Here is a 19,935-nt window from a genome sequence, read left to right as displayed (position 1 = left end):
CTAGCACCACATGGCTAACACGGCATCGTTAGATCAAACACTTCCAGTGAAGTTGGTTAAGTTGAGACAAGAGCTGCGATACTCGAAGGTAAACTCCTTCCACATTATTTTTCTCCCCTCACAGCCTCACGTCGGAGATATGTCATGGTGCCCAAGTAACTAAAGGCCTGCATACAGAATCAGATCGAATCATCTTGTTAAGGAGAGAATTACACCCCTAATGGAAAGTAATCAATAAAGTAGGAATGATTCTCATCTCCATACTACCATTAGCTAGAGTATTTTCTCACTGAGAATATTTTGTGTAACACGTGATGTAAATACAGTGACGACAAAAGTCAACACTCTGTTCCAACAACTAGACAGTTAAAAAAACACTTATGTGCTGAAGCAGGGGGATTTTGCTCTTGCTCAATCAGGTAATCTAGTGGAAAATTGAGTGGGTACTCTTCCAGAGAGGAAGAAAAAGTCGTCTCATAAATAACTCTCAAAAGTGAAAATCTAGCAAGGGGAGAGAAGTAAAACGAAATGGGCCACCAGAGAACCTCTTCCTTCCTCTCTCCCTCCCTGATTTTCCTTTCTTTGTCTCTTCATCTAATGACTAATGCGTGAGCCACAGCTCTTCCTCTTTATCCATATGAAACCTTTAATCAAACATGACAAAGTGCTAGATTCAAGCTATGTGAATGGTGGTTGTCGCTAAATATATATATACAAGTAATCGCAGTTAAGCAGACTTCAAACCTCATAAGGTCAATGGTGTCAGTTCCTCTTTTCTCAGCAAAGCCCTGACAGGTGTGTCCACGTCACCGCACTGACTTCCACATCTTTCCAAGTTTCAGGAATCAGAACTTAAACAAATTGATAAAGTATGTGTTTCCCTGTCACAAAAATAATATCTGTGTAGAATTGTAGAATGTGAATTGTAGAATCTGTGGTGGCCTTGGGGATGTATTTTTTCCAATACTCAATGCTTACCGTTTTTGACTAGTAATTCAAAGCCATTTGTCAGCCCACTTGGCCTCCCTCCAGTTCTCCATTCCACACACAAACTAGGGCACTATGATTCCCACTATGTGAAACACAGACTGATTCAGAGAAATTGACACTGGCATCGACAATTTGCTGAAATGCTGGTGTGATTTGTAACAAAAATCTGGGTTTTTTCCGACCAATCTTACAGGATTTATAAAAAAATAAAATGAGTTTTAAGAATGTTTAGTGTAGCTGCAGCTTCTCTCTCTTCCCTCTTCTGCTGACTACATATCAGAGTGTCACACTGACACACATGAAACACTACCAACGCACAAACACACACACACACACACACACACACACAGGAATGCCAGCCACCACACCCACCTGTTTGCGTTTGGTGGAATGGAACACAGTCTGTGATATGTACAGACCGAGTCAAAAACGCACCTGATCCGGTCAAACGGTCTGTTTCACTTTTATCCATTCACTCTCATTGCGTCTGCATTTATCAACAGTCAGAAACGTAATAGTAACGCTCTGCCCCTATTTTGAATGTTTTAAATCCAGTGTTTCCCCTACCATTATATTAGGGAGGTGGCCCGCCCACCTTTTCATTTACAGCTCTCGCAGCTAGTGGAACATGCACATCCGCTGAAGGAACTGTCTGCTTCTTTTAAGTGTTCAACTTTGTTAAAGTTCAAAAGAGAAAAAAAACATGATTTTGTAGATTACTCCAGTCATATAGTTCCACACACACTAAGTTTTTGAACACAGTGCTTTTGTAGGTCATAATGTGGCCTTCACCTAATTGCTCCCAATCAGGGTTTACGCTAGACTTTGGACGGCCAATCACAGAATTCCGGCCATTTAGAGAAACTACCAAATGTATGCTTAATAACCTATATTTAACAGCAATAACATGCATAAAAACCACAAACTATTGATAAATCATTATCATGCACAAATTAAATGTCTTAAAAGTCCTCTCAATAGCACCACTCGAGTGTGCGATTAGTGTCGCAAATCACGGTTTAATTCAGATCAGTGCGCTGCAAGCTTCAAGGCTTCAAAGTAATCACAACGGGCAACAGCACAATTTTGAATTAAGCAAGTATCTAATTTTGTCCCCAACTCGAAAGATAAACTCAAGTAGAAGTTTTGCCCACCACAACCAGACGGCAACTGAAACTTTAGAATGCAATAGGGCCTGACTGATAAACATCTGGTATGCGTGTTATAACATTGTTGGCAGGGTCCGAAAGTAACACCCGCCAAGTGCCAAATGCGGGTAGATTTTCCGTTTGGCGAGTACTTTTCAGAGGGCTATCCGCCACAGGGCGGGTAAATATTTATCAAAAAGTCATAAAAAACTATGGTATGAGTATTAAGCGCGTTTGATGTAGCCTAGCTGCAGCTACTTTTCCCTGCTCCTCTCTCTGCTGTCATGACTGTCTGTGAGCATCACGGGGCACAGAGACACACCAACATACATTGCAGCGCACACCACACACCGGAGCACCAGCCACCACGCGCACCTTTTTACTTTTAGTGCTTCAGCAAACAAATGATCCGTGATCCGTACGGAACAAGTCGGGAACACGTGATCCGGTCATGAGTCATAAGTGTGTGAACATCTCCACACAGACTCTGTGAAACAGCGCTGTGTTACAAACACTTTAGATATCCTAACAGACGCTAAATGCACGCTCCACTTTTCTCTTCCATCACGTGCAGCAGGAGCAGTCAGAGATAAACACACGTCCAATAACGAACAGGCTGATTATATTAAGTGTCTAATATTGACAAAGCTAAATCAAGAGAAAACTTGTTTTGAGGATTAATTTTTTTTTTTCTCTGATGGATTTTTGTTTTTAGTCTGTAATGTTGTAATTCAGGGGCGGAGCAGGGGGGAGTCTTGGAACTACTGCCTACAAAGAATACATTAAGAAAAAAAATAAAGGCCAGCAAATATAATTTTTTACAATTATACAATTTCCTGATCTGATGACATCGAATCGATCGAATCTGTGACATAAATTTAATAAGATTAAGATTTACTTTATTGATCCCGCAAGGGGAAATTCTGTTTTTACACTCTGTAAGTCATGCAACACACACATAGGCTGAAATATACACACATGCACAAACAGGATCCTATGGACATGCACTAAGGGAGAGATGTCAGAGTGACGGAGCTGCCCCCAGCAGGCGCTCCTGAGCTGATGGAGGGGGTTTGGTGCCTTGCTCAAGGGCACCTCTCCAGCTACCAGACTAACTTCCATATTTGGTCCGCACCGGGACTTGAACCGGCAACCCTCCAGTTCCCAACCCAAGTCCCTACAGACTGAGATACTGCCGCCCCCATTATTATTGATTAAACAAAACATAATGCATTCTCAATTAAATGTACTGTAACAGATGTGTATATGACACAAAAACAAAATTTGTTATTTTTGCCGGTAAAAAAAATATGTTTGGCCGGTGAATTTTTCCATCTACCTGCCACCTTGGCCGGTGAGTCAAAAAGCTAATTTCGGACCCTGATTGTAGGCCTACATTAGATGAGTGTAGCCAATGGATCGTGATTGGTGATCTTATGCAGATAAAAAAAAAAGTTAAAATGTTATGGTTTATGTATGGGAAACACAATATTAAAAATATGCAATTATTATTTTTTTTATTGTTTATATGGCATATTTCCAGCAGGAGATTTTAGATATTTATATATTTTTCTGCTGGACCACAGCACAAGATAACCCCTAAAAGCCGGTAATCACCAAGTAAACCATGCTCCCAATAATCCGGTTTCTCGTGTGCATATAAATGTAGTCACTGTAAGACGATACCTGCAGATGCCTCACACCCAGAGAGCGTGCGTGTGGCAGGACGTTTTAAAGGCAGACCAATCAACACAGGACAAACAGCTTTGTCTCACACAAAAGTCAAAAGTATTGATTCTCTGCGACAGGATATATCAAACATAATATATAAGATGTGAAAATGTTCATGTGAAGGACTCCCAAAACATTAGGGTCTGTCCGTTTCTCTATCACAATATCCAATTAGTCGACTGCACTTTTTGTTTAACAGATAAAGGTAGAAGTATTTACAAGGTGAGGTCACCTTGGACCAGGCTGGCAGATTGGATACTGCAAACTTAATGAATACAATGATGAGATTGACGGATGAGATGGGGCTGAGTCAGCTGACGTCAGCGAAGGGAATAACAAGGCCGTGAATTCATCAGTGAAGGCGTCAAATATATATTCGGCTACAGTCTGTCTTACAACAGCATGAGAAGATGAGAACATTGAGTCTACAATATTACAAGCCAGATCCAACATGCAACAACTTTTTAAGTGCTGTTGGAGTCATTTGAGGGGTAGAAGGTATTAGAAGCAACACAATCACATCACTTAATTGCCTTAAAATGCAGTGTTGTGTATGTACAGTATGGGCTTGTGTTTGTGTACAGTAATCTGACATGCAAGCAATTTTTCAGAAACTCTTCTATAGCTCTGATACGTTGTGCTCCTTCTTAAATGGGATTAGGGTTATTTATGATGAATTAAGGTACACACACACACACACACACACACACACACACACACACACACACACACACACACACACACACACACACACACACACACACACACACACACACACACACACACACACACACACACACACACACACACACACACACACACACACACACACACACACACACACACACACACACACACACACACACACACACACACACACACACACACACACAGAGAGAGAGTCATCTTTGTTTTTCAATGTTATTCAATATTTAGGTTGTTCTGAGAGGCTTTTTTGGATCAAGCATGTCTCCATCACCACCAGCTCGGCCACCACGGCAAAGAATAAATGAGTCATCATATCTCACATTTATTAAGGACTAAACAAGAACATCAGAATGCAGTGTAGTAGCACTGGTCTCCTGACCGTAGTATGTGTCATTAAACTTTAACTCAAAGTCACAGGAGTTCAATTCTCTTAATACAAGTTATTATAGTAACTGCTTCTTATAGGATATTTATAGGCCTGTAGTGAAAAAATAGAGGCTGTGAATAGTACTATCCCGGTAGTAATCAGTAATAGAATAGAATGTCTTTATTGTCATGATACAATTGTACAACAAAATTATTTGGCTTCACCTTAAAGTGCACACACATAAAAGCATCCACAGCTAAAAACAACAAACTAAGAAAAAAAAGAACTCTCATTCAGGTAGGATGGGCAATGTATGGTAGGAGTTATTTACAAGTAGTAGCATAATGTCAGTAATGCAACAGCCCGCTGCAGTCTGTTAATGCAAACTTAAAGAAACAAACACACTCCATTACAGAGCTCTGTGTTTGGTCCAAAAACTGAGCTATAGCTCCTAAACGCACGTTTGGTGTTTCGTCTGATTACACAGCATGCGTAAAGGTGCAGCCGGTGCACAGACGCGCACACACATCCACTAAATCAGTACTTTTCAACTTGTTCTCCAACCCTCTTGGAGGAAATGTTTTGTCGCCCCTTTGTTTTGTTTATGCACTTGTAAGAATGGCCAACCATATGAAAATGTAAACATAATCCAGAATGTGATTCACTTCTGTAGCATGGTCATAACCTTAATAATATTACTGTTATTTTTGTTTACTGGGTTCTTGTTTTTGTTTAAATGAGAGACACACTTACACCTGCCTAAGAGAGACAGAAGCCCTATGTAGACTGCCGTTGCAAAATTTACGTCACTGTTACGTTTCGCCTTCAGTATAAATGTCGAGGTAGACGCAATGGGGGAACGAAGTGATCCCATCTCTGTACCGTCTTCGAAGGTAGTAACAGAGGTGTTACAGGAGCGCCGTCAGCTGAGCCAGCAGAGAGCGCAGTGCTGTGTGTGTGTGTGTGTGTGTGTGTGTGTGTATGTAGAGCTGCCGCTGGGTCGAGCTTCTGCAACCTTGACATGCGAGTTCACAGATTGTGACACCAGTATTATGCCGCCCCGGAATCAATATAGTCGTTTTCACATATGCACTCTGGATAATATCTAGATATTTACAGGAGGACTTCTCCAGAGATTCTCCCGACCTAGCCATTCACATATGCTCCTCACAGCGCGGGACTTTCCCTGTCGGGGGGGGGGGGGGGGGGGGACTATCCCTGTCAGAGGGGAGGGGGGGGAGACTATCCCTGTCAGAGGGGAGGGGGGGAGACTATCCCTGTCAGAGGGGAGGGGGATCGGGGGATTTCCTGAGGTAAGACGTGATGTAAATAAACAACGCGGAAGTAGCGGCCGTAGCAACAGAGTCCGCTACACAACGTTATAATGAGAATATTTACCTCTAATCAATGCTATGTGTAGTTCAATGGAATGACAACATCCACAAAAGAGAACAACATACTGACGAACAGAAAACAGAATGCAGCTGTTTAATTACGTGCACGGAGATCGTAACTGGTAGCCGGTCACCGTATATAACCGTCATTCTCGAGTTGAAATCTTCGGAGTATATGCTGCCACGTTCAGACATCAGCTCACGCGGATATTCTGCGGATAATACTAGGGGTCTGGCCGGGTAAAGTCTGCGCGAAAAATGTGTCTGTTTGCGTTCACACATAGCCTAAAGAACCTCCGGGTAGCCAAATCTCCAGAGTTTTTCAGGAGATTTCCGTATGTGTGAAAGGGTTTTATTGTTATTGTTATTACAACACTTTTGCACAAACGCAGTATGAAAAAGGTTACAGACAGAGAGAGACAGAGACGGCTGATATGCTGCTTGTAAAATTTGAAAAAGTAAAGTACCACAATTATGAAGCGGGAGCAATTAAATGTCTGTTTAGTTCAGTGAGCACACTACCACATTTCTGCTCTTGTATATTCTAGCCTGGAGTCACTGGCCAAAGCACAACAATCTAATACATAGTGTAATGTGACATGCACAGCTATACAAGGATGGCCAACATACAAACCCCTGACTTATCATGATCCAATGTAAAACAGGTTACAGCTGTGTGTGTAAATGTTTAATTTTGCCTCACACGGGTGAAGTAAGCTTTGACCCAGTTAGTAAGAGTGCAGTTAAGTTTGAACCACCACACAGGATGTTCACAGGCTGTTATTCATACGGGGAATTTTTAGAGCAAAACTTATTTCAACAAACTTTACACTATACGAACCCTTCGTAAACAATGAATGAAAAATCAAATAGCTCACAGTAGTTGTGTCTCACTGGGTTGTGTTTAGGTCATGTGTGAATAGCTGTTGTGATGTTTACCCTTTATCAATCATTGACCTATGCTGATTTTTAGGAGACTTTCTTAAACTGCAGAGTCACTTTACAACCTGTACTAAACGTTTATTAGCCTACAGAATACAAATAAGTAGCTTAAATTTAAATCCAAAAGTACCAAAACAGATTTTCTTATCTCAGCTTGATCCTATCAAACAAAATGGTGGATGTGGATGACACATGAAACAATTACACAATGCTGAAACATTCATGAGTAGATTGAGAAAATGTGTCCCACCCCCCTTCAAAAGATAAGGGGTTGGATGCCAGCTGAAAAAATGTGTACCTGTAAAAAAAAAAAAAAATGTATTCTGCGTTCCCATATCAAATACTACAGAATATTTCTCAGTGTCCAATATGAGAAATCACTTTCATTATGCTATGAGGGGTTGAAATACCTGTGGGACTCACAGAGCAAAAAATGACAAATCATACATTCTTGTGTTTCTGTATTTATCAATCAATCAGCCAATCTTCAAAATATCACATCTAAAAAGGGACATATGCCATTTTGCGAAACTTAAGCTATATATGATGTCTTCATGTCGCTTCTTTTGTGCTACCAGCACCCACAAATGTTAACTTTAGGCCATTCAATTTTCATCACATTACACCGTCAATGAAAGACAAAAATCAGAATCGATCTCTGTAAACTTAAGTCAACTCAGCTTCACAACTTGTTATTTACATTACTATCAAAGTTGTGTAGGCTGAACTGATGGTGACAGCTTCAGTCACCATCAGTTGGAGCGGACACTTCGTTTCCAGTGTTATTCACTTATGTCAATACTGTCAATTTACAACTCTGTTTTTGCACATTTACATTTAATCTTCCATATTTAATCTTCCCATTTAAGACTAGTAATGCTTAGTTAAATCCTGGTTGTATATATTCCCATTCTTAGTTTTTATATTTTTAGTGCTTATTTACTTTGTATTTAATATTATATTGTGTTGTGTTTAGATTTGCTAATATTGTGTTTTTACTCGTGTGTTTGGACAACCTGCTGCTGTAACGCCACAATATCCCAGTTTGGGATCAATAAACTAATTCTATTCTATTCTATAGTCTTTAAAAACAACTAGGGGGGGGGGGGGGGGGGGGGTCATATTCCTCAAATGTATACCGGTTTCTAGTTTTTCACACCACATATAACCTACCTTCAGCGCATATTTGTCTCCTGTCTTCTTCTGGAAGATTTCAAGCACCTTGCCATTGATACCCAGCCCCAGCACCTGGCTGGTCACCTTGTATTCATCTGTTATGGCGTTCTTCTTGATCTGTAAGCTGGGTCTGGCGTGAAAGGGGAGGAACTGGCCCGGAGGGTTCTGCTGCTGCCCGGCCGGGTTTGGAAACACTGGCTGGTTCTGTGCGTTGGACAGCATGCTCTCGGTCTGGGGGCTGAGAGACGAGCAGCCGCCTCTCAAACAAAACTTCACTGCCTCCTTTTCCCTTTTAGAAACACACCGAGTCTTCCTGGGTTAGCTGGCCTGGGACAAACTGTGTAGAAGCCAGGCCCGAGATAAAACCCGTTCGTAGAGATGACGTTACAGGTCAACAAAGTCCCTCGGTTAGTCGATAAAATGCTAAGTTAGCTCGGTGTTAGCATGCTAGCTTGAACCTATTCTTGACCTGTGGTTCTCGGCTAACACAACTCAGCTATCGGTTAGCTTATCCATCTCCGCAACGGTCCGCCGTCCACCGGTTCCTCAAAGAGCACTTCAGGAACTTTTCTAAAACGTCCCATAAATCGGCTAAGGGACTATTTTGTCTCAATTAATAACTAGTAACCTTTGCGACTGAAGTTAAGAAAACGAACACAAACACGTAGCGAAGGACAGACAAACAGAGGAAGAGAAACTCCGAGACCACTAGCACGCCAAACACACTTCACTTTCCGACGGACAGACACCCAGGAGGAGCAGGTTTTACTGCTGACGTCATGGCCGGGGTTTTTCTGCGCTTAAAGGAGAAGAGCGACTTTACGCAACAGTTCAAACTGAAGGGACACATGAACCAAAATAACCGCAATACACTGTAAAGTAAGCAATACAATTTCATTTTCGACAACTTGTATATCTATTAATCTTGTATGTCCTACATGGTTTGAGAAAGGTCACTGAAGAAAGCATATTAATAACCCTCTGCCATTCTGAATATCCTCTCGCATTGTTTTGACAGGCTTGAGCAGAAATAGACCCAGCGGGTTACCTGAAGGTTAGATAGACCAGCTATGAATTTTTCAGCACTGTTTATCTTATCTAGGATATGTCTGAAATTGCCCTATGGCCCTGCAATGTTATAATAGTTTGTTTTTTTTTTATATAGTTTTTATTGTTAGTTTGTTAGTTAGGTTTAGATATTAATTTATGAAAATGCTTGGTTTTTGTTTAGTTTTTATTAGTTTTAGTCTTACGTTTTATTTCTTAATTGTCATAGGCCAATGGGATACTTGCCAGGGTCGTGACCCAAGAGGGCCAGAGAAAGTAGGCCTAAACATCATACAATTTTGTGCACACAAACTTCATGATGCCACCCCTGCATAAACACAAAACTTTATTCTCTGCACCTGAGACAAACCTCAAAGCACGTGTCAGTCAGTATGGTTGTGTCAAAGATGAAAAATGAAGGACATTTTATCTTTAATTTAATTTAAAGGTGCACTATGTAGTTTTGGTAGAGACATTTTAAAGTTGGAGAAGTGTACAGATTATGTGGTATATGTTCATAACTCTATACACAAACTGTCCTCAGAGGAAAATGTGGTCCCTGGAACACAGTTTGAAGATAAAATGATATGTGAGAAGTTATGGTGATGGGCCCGCAACAGTAAAACCGTATCTCTCCTTGTAGTTTTTAAGCTCTAAACAGTGTTCAGGGACCCTTTTTTTCTTTGAGTAAAGTTTGTGTTTTCACTTCAGAAAATATAGCATATCATTTTTTCACTTCTCCAACTTTTACATTTCACCACCAAAACTCCATAGTGCACCTTTAAATTTAGTTAGTTTTGCAAACACTCAATACAGTTTTAGTTATTGTTTTTTTTTTTTAAAACACTTGTTTTATTTGAGTTTCTTATATTTAATTTCCATTCCTCAATTCACTTCCAACAAGTCGTATCTTGTTTTTGTTCTTGATGATAACCTTGGCCCTGACCTGAAGGGAATGTATTTTCAATTGTGTAACTTTACCAACTACTTTTGAATAGTATGGAAAACATGGAAGGCTACCCAACTAACAATAAGCTCAGCATTAATCTGTCATGTAAGCAGTGGAAAGAATGGCTGTTGTGAATAAATTAAAATTTCACAATAGATATAAAAAACAATAATGTTTCAATGGCATAGTTCCTCGTTATTTAGCTGCTATAGTGTCTATAGTGCTGTTTTTATCACAGATATTTAAAAAATTTAGCCTATGGAAAAGCCAAATTTACTCATGACTGTAAATCAAAAGATATCACATATTTATGTTCTGAATTTGATTGCTGTGTCTTCCGACAAGATGAAAAATTATTTGTAATCATTCAAATGAAAAAACATAAAACCAGCAGATGGAGCACAAACACTGAATGTTGGCTTTTGACAACAGTTAGGCCTAGTTAAGAACCTTACAATGTATTTTTCTGTTTTCTACATGCTTATCAAATTAGACAGCCATCATGTCATTTTATATGCAGGAAAACCTTGCATCCTATCTTTGCAATGACAAATAAAAACACGATTTAAAAAAAAAGAATTAACAATATGATCATATGGCTGGGAACAAAATCGATTCACTAAAGGATTTTTGTGGATGATTTAAAAAGTCAAGTTGGGGTACAACTCAGGAAAGCTACAGAAAGAGAAGCTAGCTGATGAAAGTTTATAAAACGAAAAAAAATAACAGGCCTCCCAGAATCATGAATGTGCTCTGCCTCCCAAAAAACAATGTTGAGGGAAATAAACTCTCAATGTAAATAATGAACTGACCTGTTTTCTCCTTTTTATTTTAGGACTTTTGGTTTATTAATTGTTTTCAGGAAAGTGAAGAGAATTTAAAAAAATATAAGAAACATCCTAAGATACCCTGCATCCCAATTATTTCATAATTTCTTCCTCCTCCATTATTGACTTTTCTAAGGGAAATATGCCTACAAATCAGATATTTTGGTTGTTAATTCTTTTCATCACGTTGTTCCTCTTTTCTTGGCCAATGGCTACTTCAGTGCAGCCCCTTGTGTAACCACTAGATGGCAGGGTAGACTAGGTTTTTTTTATAAGAATAGAGTAACTCAACACAGTGGTTTCATTTAAATTATTGAACATGCGTGAAAAAGATTAGCAGGGTAAGCCACTCAAGACAAGAACAAGAACAAGAACAAGAACATAATCACCAGAATGTAAAACAAATGGGGGTTATTTTAAACATGGTACTGTTTTTTTTTTTACCTGACACTGAGCTAAAATGTAATTGTCCTCCTGGAAAACACTCCAACGCTTAATTTCAGTCACTCAGGTGACTCAGATTGAAAATATTCTCAGCCCTGAGAAATGTGATGATCAAACTCTACTGCTTCATTGGTTTAAAGCGTTTATTGTTGAATGCCTCAGTATGTTAGTTAATATCTCAGTCATGTGAGTCAAGCTGTTGCCAGCTGAATGTTGAAAGAGTAGAAAATATCTTCCACCCTCATTTCTCAACAATTTACTTAAAGCCGTGTTTGAGTTTATTTTCAGCTAACCTCCATTAATTTGTATTCAGCTTTCCTTAATCACATTGGATTTAAAGGGCTTCAGCTACAGCATCTGAAATTGCACTTGAGAACACATAAATGTTTCAAGAATTCCCACAACAATGACAATAAATGTGTTTTGTGATATTTTCCAAATCTACTTTGCTTCAAAGGCCATACAAATAAATCAAATGTGTAAATAGGATTGAGGGGCCAACTGGCCAAAATCACGCTCCTCAACTCCACTTCCACCAATGAGAACACTCTCTGTACTCAATATCATCCTTTATTGGTGACTACGTTTTAAATGACTAAACTTGGTGTAATATGCATCACATAGGCGTGGTCAGGACAACAAGATTTGACCCAATTAAAGATAAATGACGCAGAAATAGTGTAGTAGATCAACAACGTATTTACAAAAGGCTTACAGGATTACCAGTTTGGTACTCATGGCAGGGAGCTATAAACCAGGTAACAGGCTTGTTGCTAGGATACGCTGTAAAATTGACTGGCAGAGGGAAAAAAACGGATAAGTGAGGTAAGTGGCAGATGAGGGAATGAGTTGAAGTGGGGAGACTGGCCCAGAGCTCAGGTGACTACAGAGCAGATCGGAGTGTCTTGTTCCTACCAGGCATAAACTGTTGTAAACTGGCTATAGGATAAATGAACATTTGAGAGTCCGTCCATTTTTCATGTAAATGTCTTTTTTTCCAGTCTTCTTTTCTAACTTTTAGAACTCACTATGTTACACTTTCCCTGACTCTATTTCTCACGGGCAATTCAGTGTCACCAATTAACCAAACAAACATGTCTTTGGACAGGAGGAAGCCAAAGTACCAGGAGGGAACCCGCTCACATGCACAGGTGTTATGTAACACTTTATCTTGATTTGTTTCATTGGTTATTATACATCATCAACGTTCATTTTAGATTTCATATTTAAGAACAATTAATGTGAAGGAAGAGATATGTTGACTTTTTTTTCTATAGTATTGGTCCCAAAACATCCTGAAATCCGACTGTCTGTAAGAGAAAGCTGACTTTATGAAGTTCCTCCTAGACCAACATTGCTTTCAACCAGATAAACAGAGCTTTCCACCACGGGGTAAACTGTTCTTGATGTGTAAAATTAGTGGAATGCTCCTTTCGTAACTGCAGACCTCTGATATATAATGTATGATTGCGGGTTGCACTGTCAGGAATTGTTTCCAATTTAGTTAGAAATATTGTTTCAGCAACAACTCGTGAGCTGCCTCACAACTATTCCTGAAATACTGTAAAAGTTTGGCAGCTTAAACCAGAATTAATCTGGTCAGCACAAAAGATATCTTTGATACAGTTTGCCCATGACAATACACATTATACCTCTTTTTTTTGCTAATAATGCTCAGCATTCACATAACCAGGTATGATCTGATTACCCGTTAAGAACTGTGCAAGTCTTCACCTAACTTCATGATCATTCAAGAGGAGCATTTGCCTCAAATTACATCTGCCTGAAAGTTTGAGGGCAATAATTCATTGTTTACTGATTGAATTATATTCTTTAATGGTGTTATATAAGATTCCCAAGCTCGACAACCCATAGCCTGTTAGCTGGCAGAACACTGAAGAAACGATATGGTCCTGAAGACTAATTTCCACTCAGATACATTTCACTGTTATTGTCTTCAGTTATGTAAGAGACACACGTCACATGTCCCAGAGTAGACCTTTTTTTAAAACACCTTGACACACACACACACAATCACACTAAATAGACTATATGTGTAGGGGAGGAGGCTGGAACCTGAGCTTTGACAGTTTTGTGCTGATAAATTAACACAAGTTACAGAGTTACAGTCACTTTGCATAGCTGCAGGCTCACTTATAGCTCTTCTTCTGACACCCAGGACGACCTGTTCATTACAGTGTTCTCTCTGGGGAAAGTATCACGGCTCCCACTTTTACTCATTGCCAGAGAAAGCTCACATTGAACTGAACATGGAGGATTTTTTGTCTGGGTTATTCCCCAGACGGTGTGGTGTCCCAAAGTTTGTCCTTCTGTACAAGCGTCAAGAATGCACGGCCTGTGCACAGAGCTGTGTAATCTGCCATGTTGACATTTTCCCTGTTCTCCTGCTCCTTCCCAGAATGCTCCCCCAACACTCTCTCTTCTTTCACAGGACTGCTTTTAACATCCTCACAGGAAGGAAATCTCAGGGGCAAGAGGTGCATCTCCCCTCCAACCCTACCTCCCCCCCCCCGTTCTTCATTAGTGTGCGAAAAGTCGGAGCAACTTTGGATCAGTTATTTTCAGGCTGGCCAGAACCTGTCTTTGTCGGAATAATCCTCCATGGCCGCCTGGGGGCTGAAACTTTAGCCGGCTCTTGATATAGACCCACGGTCAGCATTGGCTCTGATATAGAATTCTAGCACCTGAGTGCTCACAAGCCTCCCCCCAACATGGGAACTGTTGAACCTGCTAACCCCTCTGATGCACGCAGACATACACACCCCAGTATGATCCCCTTGAATTATCACTCAGTCACTCTTGCTCTTTTCTCTTTATCTCTCCATCTCACTCCAATTTATTTATACAGCACAGTGAACCCAAATTTGCGCATGATATCAGTTTAGCCCAATTTATCTGCACCCCTCGACCACCATTTGTTTACACATTGCCCTTATCATTAAAAAGAGAGACTGCAGAAACTTTGTCTCTCAGCCTGTCAGCCTGTTTACTAGTCTGTCTATTTGCGTCGTGATTCGCTCGAGGCCTGTTTCAATCCAGTGAAGCATGATAAAACTCTCCAAGGAGACAAGAGGAGAGGTGTTTTCCCCCATTCTGGTTGCATTGGAGATGGATGTAAATCCCCTTAGCAACTTCAGCTCTGAACGCCAGTGGCTGATCTCCTTCTCTCTCGTTTTCTTGTTTTCACACACATGCAGAAGGACATAAAAACCCCACTGATGAGGAGTCACAGACATAATCAGCTCCAAGGCGACGCATTGATCGAAGGATACAAAGGGTGCAAGGGGATTTCAATCTCAGCTCTGCAACACAGAAACCCTGGAGGTGGAAGTGTACTAAAAACTTCTGGAGTTTATTACAGTGTGCTGCAGGAGTCTGTTGATTATAATTTATTAATAAAGCTCATACATATTTAAGTATGAGTTTACTCGTGTTTCATTCACATTATTTTTCTCTGCAGCTTTTACCTAATGGGTATCGCACTCAAGAAGTATCTAAAACCAAAAAAGTTGTAATATTCTCTCATGCACACCTGTACATGTGCAACCAAACATGAAAAGGCACGTGTCAGGCACAGGTTGCCTTTTACAGAAGAGCTGTACAATGCTATAGTAACCTACACATGCATCCAAACAAAGGAAACCATACGTCTCTCTCTTCATCCATGAAACCGATTGGTCTTTCTGTATAGGCCTGCAGGGAGCATGTGACCAACACTGGAATCCCCCCTTTCATCTTTGTTCAGAGCCCTGAACAACACAGGTCCCTGTAGAGGTACGAGGGCCCTCATTTGTTGGGTATGATGGATTTTTACAAACTGAATCCAGACCTGTTGTGGAGCTGTAAAAAGTTTTGGGTATAGCTGAAAGAGAAAACAAAGAGGTAGGGGGGAAGGGTGGAATTCACGCAAAAAATAAGACAAACTTTCAAAATAAAATGAATAAGTTGTGCAACGAGAGTGTGAATAACCTGCTGAGGGTTAAGTCTTTTTTTCTTTTGAGGTTAGTGGGACAACAGGTTAGCTCCCGCGTGAGCCATTGCTCTCACGTTTTGGTCACATGGACATTCCTGTTCCCCCTCTTGCCCCCCAATAAACAAGAGACCGTTTGATGACAGGGGCCGATTATATAGCCTACTTCTGCTGCCAACTTGTCTTCTGCCGTGCTCAGCTGTAAAGAATGCCCTAATTTCGTTTCCACCCCACTAACAAACAACCACACACAGATTACACATGCACACTTCTCTTTTTCACATACTTTTAGCTCTATGGTTTCGTTCTCACATTCGCGCGCACACACACACACACACACACAGCTCTGATTCTGCTGACCCAGTGACATGAGGACGGAGGATGCTCCAGTTCTCCCACACAGAGTGAGTCTCTGCAGTTATTGCTGCTTTGGTACAACACTAACTTCCTCTCAGACACAACAATGTCACGCTTATTTTTCTTTCCATGATTCACTCCAAGCCACCGATACAGTCAAAGGAGATGCATACTCATGCTCACTCTTAAGCACCTGAGTGGGTCTGTTTTTCACTCTGCAACAAACACATAAAAAACCAAAAGGGCTTCTTCGATAGAATATGATTGGTCCTGTAAGATGCCATTTATTCAGTGTGTATAGTGAATAGTAAACTGTGTGCATGCATATACTTTCTGCAACTGACCTGTTTGTCCTTGATAAATAAACATAAAGATTACAATGGACCTACACTTGTGTATTTACGTATCTTCAGATTCCTGTGTCTGAGTGTTAAAACTGAAATAAACTTCTTGCCCCTCTTCAACTGTCTAGTCTAAACAGAACAGCTGTTTGACATCCTGCTATGAAAAATGGTTTCGTCTCTTGAGTTATAAAACAAATTGACGCCAATAATTGATACTATCTTGTCCATTACTAAATATGAGTCTGTATAGTGCTTAGCCAGTTAGCTAAGCTTTGAAGCTACACAACATGGTCTTCTGTTCATCCAGCACACATTTCCATTATTAATTATTTGAACCCAAACTTACATCTTTTTGCGTTGGTGCCAAAACTCAACTGGTAAGAAAGGTTTCTTGACTCTAACGGGCACTATGTGTGGGTATAGTTCCTGAGGGATCAGGTTATTCCCCAGGGATGTTTTCCTCCTCGGGGATGTTGACACATTGCCAGGGCGGATCAGAAATGTAATCCTTTGAGTGTATTTTGGATATGCCCAGGAGTCTCCACAACCTTAAAGGAAAGACGCCAAGGAAGCAAGGGGTCTAAGACTAACATCCTTGATGAACCAAGTGGGAGCTACAACATCATGCCAGGTAACCTCACCTGGAACCAGATGTTAGTGGAAGGCTCTTCAGTGAGCGTTTTGATACTGGGCCATGACCTAAAGGGTTCAGAAACAAATAAGCACACTCCCCAAAATGTTAATCTCTTTCTTGAAATGGAACCATGAGAACCCCAAAACTTCAAAAGTGGAGTGGAAACTAGGTTAAATGTCTTGAATTGGCATGACTTTTCCCAAAGTAAATAGAGTCAATAACATGTCTACATGGATGGTCATTCTTTGTTGGTGGTAATTGAAATAAAATGTAAGAGTTATATTCATATTAATAATGAAAATGTATCGTTTCACTGTAATCAAATAGCCTATAGTTGTACATTGTTCCTATGTTTTCCAAGTGTAGGCAATCCATATTTTTTGTTTCTGTCTGTCTGTCTCCTCCTCTCAGGCCTGTAATCCAATAATCCATTTTAATCCAAACTGAGATTACAAGAGGTGAAAGAGCCACTTTGTGCACTAGATTATCTTCCAATTGAAATCAGTGTAGTACTCTATGTTCATTCATGTTGTACGTGTACATATTAGCGTTTGTACGCATATTACGATGTATCAGTTAATCTATATATGTTGTGGGGCTGCATTAGGGTCCTGGTTTTTCCTTAATGAGCAGCTGTTCCTGTGGCCCTCCCCTTGGTTTCTTTATCCCTTCCCTCTCTTCAGTGCATTAGCAGAGGTCAGTTCAGTACTCTTTAATCCTAGCAGTCTGATCCCCATCACGTTTCACCTCCTTCTCTCAGCCTACTGCCCCACTGCCCCTGCATGTCTGTTCGGCTCACTTTGCCTGAGAAGCTAGACTCCTCAATTTACCAAACCCTGTGATGCCTGTAACACATCCGTACCTGGCACACCTTTCATTTTATCCCCCAAGCTGCAAATAGAGTGATCTCTTTGCCAGACGGCTCAGATCAGGGCTCCATAAGACAACTTAAACTAAGTTTAATCATCCTCTCCCTGGTGTCGTCCGCCATCACAAAGCGGGGAGATGAAATCCACTGTGAATTACAATTGGACGGTTGGTCATGTGTTCCTAGAGTCCCATGTAGTTGCAATGCTCCACTCCTCACTATTTTTAAGCTGCCCAGCTGGCACTACCACCCGGTCACTTCCCCCCCCCCCCCCCCAACCCACCCACCCGCCACAGATGCACCATTGCACACACACCCACATAGATGTGTGTACATGTGCAGGGCTGCTGTGACGGTCCACTGCCTCCACTATGCCCTTGTACGGTTGTATGACCCACAGACCAGCATGCCCAACCGGTGTGGATTTCCATTCCTGGAGCTCTGTTCAAACATATATTCCCCTCTACCAATGCTGTGTCCTATCACGTCTTCTGCCTATACTATTCCACTCCTGACATACATATACAGTATGTCCACGTGATATACAGCACAAACACCTGTTCTACAATATAGAAGGCATGATCCTGTGTCATTTTATCATATGGGACATAAATACAAGTCATAATAGACCGGTCTATACTGCCCATACAGTAAATACACAACAGCACCGCCTGCATCACGTTCCCAGTGTGCATTTCACCTAAGACAGGATTAGTAACATTAAGCCCTGAACTCTTGAACTCACAACTTAATGCACTCTCGAAGGGTAGTCTGCCACTGTGCAAGCCAGCGGACCTCGCACTGTTTGTTTGTTTTTAGGTTTTTTTTTGTGCATATGTGTTCATGCGTAAGTGTGTTTGTGTCGCATTCAAGTCTTACCTCTGACATTGACTGTATGCATGATGCAACCATCATAAATCAATCAATCAATCAATCAATTTTTATTTGTATAGCGTCAACTCATAAATAAGTAAAGCATAGTTCCCTTAGCTAATACACACTTGCCCAATGCCCTTGAATCCAGTATATGGTTAAATAGCTTTGTGAGGATGCACACCAGGCGCTTCTCTCTTTATATGTTACACAAATAAGCTTAGCTTAGCATAAGGACTGAAACAAGCTAGCTTGGCTGTGACCAAAGGTAACATTTCATGAATGTATATGACAGGCTGTTTTGTGGGGTCACATAAATGTGGAAAAAGCTAGCTGGTTGCAGACTTCTACTAACTAGACATAATAACTTCCAAGATATTTTTTCCATGTTCAGTTCTCAGTAATGCGCTGATTACAAAGTGCTCCAGGTCTTAATTTAGCAACGCTTCTGTGTTCAGCCACCAGTGAAATATAGACATTAACGCAGTGCAGAATAACTAAATTATTGATGCCCAGCTAATGGGCTGTATTCAAACATTTCCTCAGTCTCTCTCACAGTTTGTGTGGGTGTCAGACAGAGAGCCAGACAGAAAGGGATATAAAAAAAATGAATCAACTACAAAGTGTGAGCATGATTTTGGCTGCAAGAGGAAACCTGTCTCAGCTCCTCTCCTCTCCCCTCCCCTCCTCAGTGGGTCACTTGGTTTCCTGTCAGAAGCAGACGGAAACTGGCACTCCAAGCTCTGCCATGGAAAAAGCACTTAGGACTACAATTGACCCAGCAGCTGCTACAAAGACGAGAAGGATGGATGAGAGTCAGAGGACATAGGAGAGAATGAGGCCAGTGCCCACACACACACACACACACACACACACACACACACACACACACACACACAAACATATAAACATAAATATAGACATCTTCTGTGGGGCTACTGGTGCCATACTGTCCTGCAAACATTTCCATATAATGTACTGTTAAAATTCTTCAGGGAACATTTAAATGGCCCCTTTGTCCCTTTTTCACAGTAATGCAGCGTGTCATATCCAAACCAGATTAACTGTAATCACCATTGAACTGACTTACTAAGTACCCACTACTGTGAAATGCTGGCTGTTATGAGAGCACTCAAAGTACAGAT

At 40.8% G+C, this 19,935-nt stretch overlaps 1 protein-coding gene across 1 annotated transcript in view; it reads right to left on the bottom strand.

Moving 5' to 3' along the window:
- mapkapk2a (MAPK activated protein kinase 2a) overlaps window positions 1–9,221 on the bottom strand; it is a 38,488-nt gene extending 29,267 nt beyond the window's left edge. The window contains exon 1 of the mRNA XM_020634341.3: window positions 8,454–9,221. Within this exon, the coding sequence (XP_020489997.1) occupies window positions 8,454–8,678 (225 nt within the window). The 5' untranslated portion in view covers window positions 8,679–9,221. The remainder of the gene's footprint in view (window positions 1–8,453) is intronic.
- Window positions 9,222–19,935: the final 10,714 nt, after the last annotated feature.

This window comes from Labrus bergylta, chromosome 5 (genome assembly GCF_963930695.1).
Source record: "Labrus bergylta chromosome 5, fLabBer1.1, whole genome shotgun sequence".
NCBI lineage: Eukaryota > Metazoa > Chordata > Actinopteri > Labriformes > Labridae > Labrus > Labrus bergylta.
Note: the sequence above shows the minus strand (reverse complement) of the source record. Positions and strands in the feature narration are given on the sequence as shown.